Source organism: Sprattus sprattus (assembly GCF_963457725.1).
Source record: "Sprattus sprattus genome assembly, chromosome: 20".
NCBI classification, from domain to species: Eukaryota; Metazoa; Chordata; class Actinopteri; order Clupeiformes; family Clupeidae; genus Sprattus; species Sprattus sprattus.
The window spans coordinates 21,376,421-21,389,163 of NC_137918.1; the positions used below are offsets into that span (position 1 = coordinate 21,376,421).

Consider the following 12,743-nt stretch of genomic DNA (forward strand, 5'->3'; position numbering starts at 1 on the left):
GTGTGTGTGTGTGTGTGTGTGTGTGTGTGTGTGTGTGTGTGTGTGTGTGTGTGTGTGTGTGTGTGTGTGTGTGTGTGTGTGTGTGTGTGCGTGCTGTGAGCACTCTCTGGTCAATCGTTGTGTCTAATCAGCCACTGATGCACTGAGGAGCAGGAAGCATCACGCCCCCTGGGCCTGCAGGAAGAGGAAGTAGCATGTCTGGATTTCTGCACGGTGGGTGAGAATAGGAAGTGTTGTGGGGGCAGTGAGGTCACTAATCTCCCCCCCCCCTCTCGTTGATCACAGAATGGGCATTAGCTCTAATGAGAGACACCGAGCTAGCCTCACTCTTCTCTTGCCTCACTCTTCTCTACTCTGGGTGGATCCTATGACAGCGGCACAATATGTAGCCTTATAGGATTCTCCTGGCAGCATCATATACTTTTCTATCATATACTTTTCTATTCTACCACGCTCTCCCTTCGCTACAGTGCTCCCCATGCTGATGGCCTCCTTCTGGCCAGGGGTGCCTTCATGGTATGACGAGTGCGCCACTGGCAGAGAGAGAAGGACCAGGCCTCGCTGCATCTCTTGCACATCTGCTATATAGGCAGCGTGTAACATCACTTCACAGGCTGCTGGATGAATCTTTCATCGTGGCTTAATTAAGAATGCCCTTTCTGAGGCATCACAGGTCCTCTGGAGCACACACACACACACACACACACACACACACACACACACACACAGGTCCTCTGGAGCCTCCAGGCCCAGCTTCAAGGCTGAGTGTCCTCCTGCCCCAGCACAGGTCCTCTGGAGCGCACACACACACACACACACACCAGGGTTCACGCTAGACTTTTTCTTGGCCGGACAAATGTCCGACGCTATTCCAGAATATCGGCCATTTGGAATGTCTACCGGACATTATTCACTAATAGCCTAATTAAATAACCACCAAAACTCCAAATGAGAAACGACACAAATTTAAAAAAAAAATCAGGAACTTCCAAACACTCAAGTAATTCTGTCAATCTGCAAAACTGATTACTTGGGATGTCACGTTTAGCCATGTGATACACCACTTTCATTTGTGCCACGAGTAGTAGTGGCGTTATCGCAGTGCACTCTCATTGCACTTTGCTGCGGTGTTAGGGACATAGCGGCTCTGTGGTCAGACGACTCGCTATGGTCAACTAAGGCAGATCTTTTTAAATTCATGGAGCCTTTCGTAAAGCCATTTAACTTGCCTGCTCTCTCACAAATGCTACAAAACATTGTGTCTCGACCATCCACCTTTTCCGACCTTAGCCAACGGAATTGCTCGAGCCATTCACCTTTAAAACTCCTTTTAAGTTTTTTGGCAGGCGCATTTCCTAAATCCGTCGGGGCCTCGGATGATGTACTTGGAGTCGAATCATTTCTTGACGAATCATTAGGCCTATCAAGGCTATTAGAGGTCTTTTTGAAGAACTGACCGAGAGACGTCTGCTTAGCCTTTTTAAAATTTTGTTATTGTTTATTTTAGTGAACAGTTTTTAGCGGGGAAACCAGCCTGCGTGTGTTGCGGAACCTCGACCAGCGCATGTTCCGAATGCAATCCAAATCTGCTTTAGAACTTTTTTTTAATGACATAGCAGGCTGATTATATTCAGGTTTATGTTACAGTTGTTTTGTTGTTTTCATATGTTACTGATTAAATCATAGCCTACATACATATTTTCTATCGGACATTTGGGCCGTTTACATCTTATTATACCGGCCATTCATGCGTTCAATCGGCCAATGTCCGGCCATAGCCGGCTAACGTGAACACTGACACACACACACACACACACACATTGTCCAGGCCCAGCTTCAAGGCTGAGTGTCCTCCTGCCCCAGCACAGGTCCTCTGGAGCACAGACAGACACACACAGACACACACAGACACACACAGACACACACAGACACACACAGACACACACAGACACACACAGACACACACAGACACACACAGACACACACAGACACACACAGACACACACAGACACACACACAGACACACACAGACACACACAGACACTCACAGACACACACACTGTGTCCAGGCCCACAGGGTGTCCTCCTGCCCCAGCTGGCTGCCTGTGGTTGTGGCTGCTTGGGGTTCCTGATGGTTGATAAAACACAGCGCTTCGGAGAGAAGAGGTGGATTCACTGTGTACAGAAAAGACAGACAGAAGTCAAAAGTATCTTTACCTGTACACATACAACTGATGTTGATTAATCTGTTTAGCATCTTCATTCAGCTGTGAATGTGGTTTGTGCTGTTCTTTGGCTGTGTCACTGTGGTTGATCTGAATTACTACACTGAGTGGTACATAGTGTTTAGGGAACAGCTGTGTACATGTGTGTTGGTCTGCTTGGGGCAGCCCAGCGTTCAAGGCGTCTCCGGCTGTCTGGAATGCTAAGTGCTCAAAGTGGACCATGGAGGAATGTCTCTGGCATCCTTATACTTAAAGTGTGAATCAAATGTAAAGCCCTTGTCATACCTAGGCCTCACCCTTTTTCCTTTCAGACTTCAAGAATTTCCTTTCCCCGATAAACTGTGAGAAGGTGGTACATGCTTTTGTATCTTCCAGACTGGATTAATGCAATGCACTCTTTTCCAAGTAATAACCAGGCATCACCCTCTGAGCTACAAGTAGTCCAGCCAGAGTTAGCCAGACATTTTAAATAGGACCCAGAAGTTTGAGCACATCACACCCGTTTTAGCTGCTCTACATTGGCTCCCCTCTAAGATTTTACTGTTTGTTGTCAAGGCTTTGAATGATCTTGCTCCTGCGTATATTTCAAATCTCCTGCCTGCCTATGTTCCAGCAAGTGCTTTAAGGTCCCCAGATGAGCTTTTATTGCTTTTACTTAGATTTAGTTTCATATCAAAGGGAGATTGAGCTTTAAATGTTTATTTTACTGTCAACTGAATCACCTTGACTAGAAAGCACTTTGGTACAGCTCCTGTTATTTTCAAACGTGCTGTTTAAATCATGTGTCTTGACTTGTATGTGTACCATTCTGAGTTTTGTCCATTGGTTAATAAGCCAAAGGCAGATGTGGCACCTTGTTCAAATGAATGCTAATGCTGCAGCTGCTGCTAGTGCCTTTGACTAGTGATAGACTGATAGGCCCACAGGCCTGGCCACCAACGGATGGTTGAGCAGCTGGTTGACCATGCTCTCCTTTCAGTGGGCAGGCTCTGACTGGTGAGGGGCCAGTTCCACATGCAAGTTTGTTTGGCTCTCTCAACATGCGGTTTAGCAGCCTGCCTGGAATGCTCAATTCATAAGGGATAATTGCGTGGCATAATTGTTGGTCTGCTACCGTAATGGATTGAGGTTTGTATTTGACCAGTCTCCTTCAGTGAGTTATATTACATGCGGTGTGTAAGATGCAACCGGTTTTTGTCCCTTTTTTTTTTTGTTTTTAAATGTTATAGGGGACAGATTACTAGTTACTCATTTAGGAATGTTATAATAAGTAACATAACTATTTGAATTAGGCCGCTTCGTCAAAGTAATGTAACTTATTACATTTTATAACTTTTGATCACTTTTTGATGGGCAGGCAAAAACAACCCTCCAAATTTGACCTCATACTGCCAAATGAATGGAGCCTGTCTAGATAGCAAATCAAGACAAAGTAACATCACAAACGTTATATTCCACATATAAACTTTAAAGCTTTTTATCAAAAATAATGTTCCGATGTAACCCTTTTGAAAATACCAACATTTTGATTAGTAATTAATAACCATAATAATGGATTGTAGTTACATTTATTTTGTAATTGAATGAAATAACTGTAACATGTAACTAGTTACTCTCCAACCCAGTTTATGTAATACCTGAATGCATTGGAATTCTTAATTCAGGTCTTACTTTGTGTCTGTGTGTCTGTGTCTGTGTGTGTGTCTGTGTCTGTGTGTGTGTCTGTGTGCTGTGTCTGTGTGCTGTGTCTGTGTGTTTGTCTACACGTGTGAGAACAGTGAACAACAGTGTGTCGTGTACATGCATTTTCGAACTCTGGTGATATTGACCGTACTATGCCAGAATATTGTAGTCCTCACAGGTGGGAGAGGCGGACACACACACATCCTGACACATTGTCATTATGGTGCAGCCACATGCACCCACCAAAACTCATTCAACACCGCCCACACACACACACACACACACACACATACACTCACACACATACACACACACACACATCTGCCCATTCGTGCGGAAGGTCTCCACCCCCTCCTGCTCCGAGACACAGTTAGATCCCCTCTCACCCAGCGTGCGCTCAGACATCAGGGAGCTCCTCTCAGTGCAGCAGTGGCAGGTGTGCTCCTCCCTGGCTGCTGCTGCTGCTGCTGCTGCCTCCTCACTACTCCAACAGCACTGTGACGCTGGCCTCCTCCTCACTGCTCCAACAGCACTGTGACGCTGGCCTCCTCCTCACTGCTCCAACAGCACTGTGACGCTGGCGAGCCCAAGGCCTCCTCCTCAGCACACACACACACACACTGACTCTCTCTCACTAGCAAACACACGCACACAAAAAGTTATGTATTATGTAGACACATCTATAAACACTCATAATACAATACAATCACATAGACAGTCAATGCCCCCCCCCCCCCCCCCCCCCCCCCCACCCACACTCACTGAGAGGACAGGACCCCACACTTTACTTCCATACAGCGCTGTGACGCTGGCCAACCCGAGGCCTCCTCCTCACTGCCCCAACAGCACTGTGACGCTGGCGTGCCCAAGGCCTCCTCCTCACTGCCCCAACAGCACTGTGACGCTGGCGTGCCCAAGGCCTCCTCCTCACTGCTCCTACAGCAATGTGACGCTGGCGTGCCCAAGCCCTCTGCAGCTCCTCGCCAGCGACGTGGCACCTCCTCTGCTGTGTGGGTGTGATGATTGTGTCTCGCCGTACCTCCTCTGCCTCAGGGTACTCCAGCCCAGCTTGTGTGTGTGTGTGTGTGTGTGTGTGTGTGTGTGTGTGTGTGTGTGTGTACTCATCCAGCCCAGCTCGCACGCTCCTCCAGAGACACACTCTTAGAAGAACCCCTTGTACTCAGCTGTTGCTATGCAACCTTGTGACTTTCGCAGACACAGTGGAGTGTGAAGGGGAGGAGGACTGGAGTGAGGAGGCTGTGGTGGTGAAGGACAACATAAATGCATTGAGCCACGGATCACTTATAGATATATAATTATATATAAATTAAAAAAAATTCTTTCGATGCAATCTTATGTTAAGACATCTAATTCTCACAGTTGAACACACTTTCTTGATTCAAATTCTGAATCGGGACCCCAATGTAATGAAGTCTAGTTACTTCCCATTACTGAAAAAAGTTCTCCATACATCCACTAGAGGGCACCAGCAGGTAATCTAGTTTGTGTCCTCATCCACCTCATCTGGAATGACCTCACCTCCTTCCTGCTCCTGTTTCTCCTCCATAAGTCCCCCAAAACAAACTGACCCTGCATCCGTGAGTGCAGACGTTAAGCACTGATGCTGGGTCTGGAGAGGGCTGGATGGGTGGCTGCTGCTGCCACTGCAGCTGTTCCCTCCCGCCCGGGAGCTCAATCCCAGGCTTCCTCTTTAACGAGCACACATCCCATCTGCTGCTGGGCCTCAGCCAACCTGCAGACGGTGGCCACCAGAATGTGCCAAACCACCGAAGGGGTGAGAAGATGTCAGGCGTGGGCGCCCTGAACATATGAAGGGGTCTCTCTCGACTGCAGAGATCGGCATGGCGTAGTTATGGATGACGCCCAGTTAGTGTTTCTCTGCCTTTGGTCACCCGTGCACGAGGGGGTATATTTAGGAAAAATATGCAGGGAAATTCCTCACCGTCCATTGCATCTGTTTTGCTCACCATTGGGCTGCGCGTGGCAGCTTTATGGTAGACTACCATGGATTAGACTGACACATGTCTGCCTGCCCCTATTGTCTAGTGCAGACTGTTTGGCGTTTATGTGTGTGTGGGGGCATGCAAGTGTGTGTTGGTGCAAGCATTAAGGCAATTATTAGATGGAGCCAGAGCTGTGCATTTTTAAGTCTCGCCCCACTAAGGCATCTTTATTCTGTCGGTCCACTGCTTTCCACTGTGGAAGAATAACAGCCACTCATTTTCTGTTGGCGCAGTGATTTTCAGGCCATAATAAAAACCTTATTTAGGAATATCTCTCCCCTAAGCGACCCCACCATGAAAGATTCATTGCCACTTGAAATTTTAATCTCTCTCACTCTGGTTACACTTGCAAATGAGTTGTCGCAGAGCTTTGTGTTGTGTGTCGGTATATATGTGTGGGTTTGTGTGCTTGAGAGATCATCTTTGTTCTTTTGGGGGAGTATGTGGCCGTCGGTACTAATTTGTGTGTGTGTGCGTGTGTGTCGTCGTAAGCAAAAGAGAGGAAATGGTAAAAGGATGTTTATGTATAAACTAACACACTCGTTGCTTGCATAGCATGGTTTTCCTCAAAAACTGCAATCCAATTGTGAGCCAGCTAACAATTTAATTTGGGTCTTTTTAACAAGAACACAGAATTTAAAACCAAGTATAGGTTGCCTGCATTTCCCAGACACATTTTGTTTTCCAGAGCTATTTCATTACTCAGCTCAAAGTTTTCTTCTTAGCAGGAGTTAAGAACTGATCTTTGAACATTCTGATTTTAGGCCCAATCTTTTTTTTTAAGAGATAAAGCCAACTTTATGTACACATACTTTATGAACATGGCATGGCTGTAAATCTCACTATGACGGATCTGTGTCTAGTGGAACTGTCTTTCATACACTTGTATATAATCCAGACCTGTCCCCACTTTCACCATCCTTTAGAGCCCCTCTAGGGTTAGTCGGGCACTCTCTGTGCAACGACGACGACGAGGTGACGTCCGAGAGACGAGCCCTCTTTCTCCCCTTGTCCCCATAGATATTATTTGTTATTATTTGAGCAGCAATACAAAAGAGGGTCTACAGTAAGTAAACTGCACAGTGTGACATTGAAAGGAACTCTGTACGCTTAAGAACAGTGAAACAGACAGAGTCCCGTGGAGCAATAGGGCCAGCGGGATGCAGCCAGTCCTTCCTGGAGCAGCACCAAGCAGCCCAGAGCGAAGTTGGATCCCAAAGTTGGATCATCAGAGGAGCCCGGACAGCCGGCAGCGGAAGCCCAATCACTCACCCAGCCGGGGAGGTCTAATGGGGGGCACAGTTCTTTGTCAACAACATCAAACTGTGTGTGTGTGTGTGTGGTCTGGGCTTAGTTAAAGTTCCAGAGCAATACATCAGAGTTTGGTCTTTGGAGGCTTTTATGTTGCGTGCGCTCTATTTGTGTACTGGGGTTGTCCGAGCGATTGGCAGAACATCTCCAGATGTGTACACAAGTAATTATGTTGTCATGGCTACAGATTTGCAGACTTGCATTTGTTTACAGTGAGCTCATGGCAGTGTTTAGCAGTGTGTATGGGAATAGCTGACTAGGTTGGTTTCAGGAAGTTTTCCTATTTGTCTCTTAAACATTGTGTGTGTGTGTGTGTGTGTGTGTGTGTGTGTGTGTGTGTGTGTATATGTATGTATGAAATATGTATGAAATATGTACTGTATGGCACAATTGCTGCAATTTGAGGGAGAGAAGGGATTGCTTTCTATTCATTGTCCATAGCCAATGTATCTCAACTGGCAGGGCATTGCATGATGGCAGTATCACATTGATAGGTTTGATGCACATGTAGTATTATAGTAGAGAATTAAAGTAAAGTCTTTACTGTTAACTGCACTTTCATCAACCTGAACACACACTGCCTGGAGCTCGTGGTTTCCTTTCAGGTAGAGAGTTTTTACTGAATGTGTTGTGCTTGATCTTTGACCTCTGGTCTTCAGGACTTTCACCATTTAGAACATGCCCCACTTACTCCTGGGAGAAACGTTTAATTCCCTGGAGAAAGTGTGTGCAAGAATAAAGTGAGTGGGTGTGTTTGTGAGTGTGTGCCTTGTGGTTCATGAGATGTGAACAGAAGAGATGAGAACATGAGATGTGTCAGAATCTTAAGCAAAAAAGAGAGGATAGCGCAACATTTCTGTCAAAGAGTTGGCTATGCCCCTCTTTTGTTATCTGAATTCATTTTGCTCTTGGAAGTGGGTGCTGAAATGTCAGCTCAACCATGTTAAACCGTTGGCCTGTCATCCCTGTGTTCAGGAACATCCCGACATTGTGACGTCCTAATCTTATTGTGTATTTCAGTGCTCAGATAACTGGTGATGTGGGGTCTACTCTAAAAGAAGTCTACATAAAGAGTCAGTGTGGTATGCAGGAGAGGAGATTCCTTGAGACATAAGGCCCTGGCTGGCATGCCATGGACCCAAGGTTAAATCCCCAGGATATCTGGCATTCCCACCAATTAAGCAGGTGTGATCGTGTTATCAGACTGAGGCTCAGTTATGTGCGTACAGCACATAGTCCGGTGACCTGAGATTAGCCAGAAAGATCGGTTACTCCTGGCTCTCTAGGGTGAGCACTAAACTGAGTGAACCCCTTTAGAGGTCTCTCTTAGGAATTCAATGATCTGATATCTTGAGTTCTATAAAATATCCTAAATTCTAACATTCTTCTTACTTAACTCTTAACTTAACAACATTTGAGTAGCAGAAGATTGTTTGATATGTCTGTAGTAGGAATGGGTGATATTATATTGTTGTTGTTTGATATGTCTGTAGTAGGAATGGGTGATATAAAATTGTTGTTGCTTGATAGGTCTGTAGTAGGAATGGTTGATATAACATTGTTGTTGTTTGATAGGTCTGTAGTAGGAATGGGTGATATAATATTTTGGTTTTTTGATAGGTCTGTAGGAGGAATGGGTAATACAGCCGCGGAAAAAATTAAGAGACCACTTCAAAATTATCAGTTTCTCTGGTTTTACTATTTATTGGTATGTAAAGTAAAATGTGCATTTTTGTTTTATTCTATAACCTACTGGCAACATTCCTACCAAATTTCCAATAAAAATATTGTCATTTAGGTCATTTATTTGCAGAAAAATGACAATTGGTCAAAATAGCAAAAAAGATGCAGTGTCTTCAGATCTCGAATAATGCAAAGAAAACAAGCTCATATTCATTTTTAAACTACACAATACTAATGCTTTAACTTAGGAAGAGTTCAGAAACCAATATTTGGTGGAATAACCTTGATTTAAAATCACAACTTTCATGTGTCTTGGCATGCTCTCCACCAGTCTTTCACATTGCCGTTGGGTGACTTTATGCTACTCCTGGCGCAAGAATTCAAGCAGCTCGGCTTCTTTTCATGGCTTGTGACCATCCATCTTCCTCTTGATCACATTTCAGAGGTTTTTTATGGGATTCAGGTCTCGAAATTGGGCTGGCCATGACAGGGTCCTGATCTGGTGGTACTCCATCCACACCTTTACTGGCCTGGCTGTGTGGCATGGAGCATTGCCCTGCTGGAAAAAAACACTTCTCAGAGTTGGGGAACATTGTCAGAGCAAAAGGAAGCAAGTTTTTCTTCCGGGACAACGTTGTATTTTGCCTGGCTGAGGTTTGTAAAAGACCATAAGGATTGAAAAAAGCGGACTGGAGGGTCTTCTAGTTCGTCTTCTCTGATGAGTCCAATTTTCAGCTTTGCCCAACACATGGTCGTCTGATGGTTAGACGGAGACCTGGAGAGGCCTACAAGCCAGAGAGTCTTGCACCTACTGTGAAATCGGACTCATCGGACTTCCACCAAATATTGATTTCTGAACTCTTCCTAAGTTAAAGCATTAGTATTGTGTAGTTTAAAAATGAATATGAGCCTGTTTTCTTTGCATTATTCGAGATCTGAAGACACTGCATCTTTTTTGCTATTTTGACCAATTGTCATTTTTCTGCAAATAAATGATCTAAATGACAATATTTTTATTTGAAATTTGGAAGGAATGTTGCCAGTAGGTTATAGAATAAAACAAAAATGCACATTTTACTTTAACACATACCAAAAAATAGTAAAACCAGAGAAACTGATAATTTTGAAGTGGTCTCTTAATTTTTTCCGCGGCTGTATATTAGCAGTGACAACAATATTATGTCTGTGAAATGACAGCTGAAATGATCTCCTACACTCATAAACACATGAGAAACTTTCACACTATTCTGATGCCTGCTGGAATGACCTGATTGGCTGTCCTCATGCCTCATGGAAGGCACATGTGAGCAGAAGACAGTCACACCTGCCAAGTGACAGATTACTTTGGCATTTTTAACCAATTCAATTCTGGAATGATCATTTTCTGGCATTTAGGCTAAGCCTACATATAATCACAAACGTACTTCTATTCCGACTGATTCATTTAATTTTCCATGTTCTTGATTGGAAAAAAGAACTGGAGATCAAGACCGACTGGAGTGTCACAGTGCACGTGAGCCTTCCATGGCGTTCAACATCTCGCTCTTGCCAAGCTCGCTCTCTGTCTCTCGCTCTCTCTCTCTCTCTCTCTCTCTCTCTCTCTCTCTCTCTCTGTCTCTCTCTCTCTCTCTCTCTCTCTCTCTCTCTCTCTGGCCCTCTCTCTCTCTCTCTCTCTCTCTCTCTCTGGCTCTCTCACTAGCATTTGCTCCCTCTATATAAAGACGCTCCATGCTCAGCATGTTTCTCTCATAGACGCAGGAGATAGACGCACAACCTCCGAGTGGAACTCAAGCAGTGGCCCTGATGGCCGAGGACTGGAGGGGGGTGGGGAGGGTGGGGGGGGCGTGTGAGGTGTGGAAGAGAGCCCATCCATACAGACACACGGTCACAGGGAGCCTGGTTGAAGCAGTCACAGGTCATGCATTCTGACACCTGTCCCTTGGGCCATTGGCTTAGACCTAAATAAACCCCAGGCTGGCTCTTAGATGTGGGCAGGGCATGGCAGGAATGCGATTGAAACCTATCCACAGCTTCTGTTATTTGAATATTGGTGGTGTGACTGGTCAACTGTGGGAGAGGTTTTGTCAACAAATATTTGGGGAGACTACAAGCTATTAGCCCTGAGTGTAATGCACAGGTGTAATGCAGGTATAGCATTGCCTGGGTTTTAACCATTTACCAAAAAAAAAACGTTGACCTGGCTGCTCTCCTGCAGTGGCCTGAAAGGAAAGGTCATCATCTCTACTGGCCGAGCACCAGATTGCTCAAGTCAAGTGTACCCCCCCCTCTCCCCCCCCCCCCCCCCCCTCCAAGTAGTTAAGAGGAGGGGTCAGGGTGCCTGCAGGAAGCTGCAGGGGTGACATGTGCATCCACATTCCTGTCGTTTGGAGCTGGGTCCATGTGTGACGTGGCATGGGGGGCAGAGAAAGGACTACCACCACCGCCACCAGCACCCCCCCCCACCCCCACCCCGCCACTCCACCGGCATGGCAGCAGCTGTTTAGCCTGGCACGCAGTGGTGACATCACGGTCCTGGATATTTTAAAGGGGGCGAGCATGGCTGGGGAGGTTAGCTTGCAGTGGACGCACAGAGCAGAGAACACCACAGAGAAGTGACAGCTAGCACGGGTGCCCAGAGGTCTGCGTGAACGCCTGCCCCCCCTCTCACAACTCTTACTCTGATCAAGTGTTCTGGTGCTCCTGCACTCTGAACCAACCTCCGTCCAAGTTGTTCTGTGGGATATGTCCTACTAGTCTCGTCAGGCAATGCTCCGGCATTGTCCTATTCCCCGCTTTGCGTCGAGTCGGAAGAAGATGCCTAAAGCCTCCGACAAAGAGAAGGCCCCCAAGCCACCTTTGGAATGTCCGACTTTGGCCTCGGAGGTGGCCAAAGAGCCTCTGCCTCCACAGAAAATGCTCAAGATCTTTAGAATTAACATAATTGCCCATGGACTCCCTTTCTGTCGACGGCAGGTGAGTCTTGACCTTGGGATGTGTGGAGACTATTGCGTGTGAGCTGTGAGCAACTGAGTCGATACTTAGCCTTATTTCCATAGCCGTTTAATAATGTGAGCACTGTGCTTGTTAACTTTTCTGAGGATTTGGAAGGTTTACTTAACCCCCGTACTTATAATATTATGTAAGAATTTTGACTATATGTATGAATTATTTTTTTATTTTGAACAAAAGCACAATAAAGTCTTAAAAGTAGAAGTGACTCATGTCCAGTCAGAAAAAGAAAAAAGGTAGATTAAGAAGAGATAGAAGTCATAACAGTCCTGTACACAAAGACCAGAGGATGTTCGGTATTGATCATTTCATCATGGAGGTTTGTCCAATGGACATGCAACGGACAATATTGCAAAGTTCTTCATTAGTGAGAATTTGAAGTGTTGATTAAGTGTTATTTTTAAATATCAATTTCAAAGGCATGTAGCGTGGAGTGTTGTTGTGACCCGTCGTTGCCAGCTAAACTGTTAATATACCTAAAGGGTAAACCGGCTCTATGCCAAGCAATATGGCTTATTTCATTTGATGACTGGTATATATTTTGAGTCTTTTATATAACATCTTTTGAGCCCTTTCCTCCCTCAAAATGGTCCTTTGATATTGAGAAAAACATTGTGGATATGGATAGAAACTATTTGCCACTGCCTGGCACAGTTAAACCTCCCTCATGCTACAGTACCTTTAGCTGGGAGAAGGACCCCGCTAGCTAGGTATGGGCAGAAGATGCAGATTTTCTGCGCACGCGCTCACGGTCCAGACCTCCCAATGCGGCCTCTCAGACCCCAACTCGTGACCTTAAAAAGACTAC

General features: G+C 45.6%; 1 protein-coding gene across 2 annotated transcripts in view; it reads left to right on the forward strand.

Moving 5' to 3' along the window:
• Positions 1-11,512: 11,512 nt before the first annotated feature.
• The window catches only part of fbxw7 (F-box and WD repeat domain containing 7), a 68,680-nt gene continuing 67,449 nt past the window's right edge, over positions 11,513-12,743 (forward strand). For both annotated transcript variants that reach the window (XM_080859058.1, XM_080859059.1), the window contains exon 1: positions 11,513-11,899. In XM_080859058.1, coding sequence (XP_080715184.1) covers positions 11,693-11,899 — 207 coding nt within the window. In that variant the 5' untranslated portion in view covers positions 11,513-11,692. The remainder of the gene's footprint in view (positions 11,900-12,743) is intronic.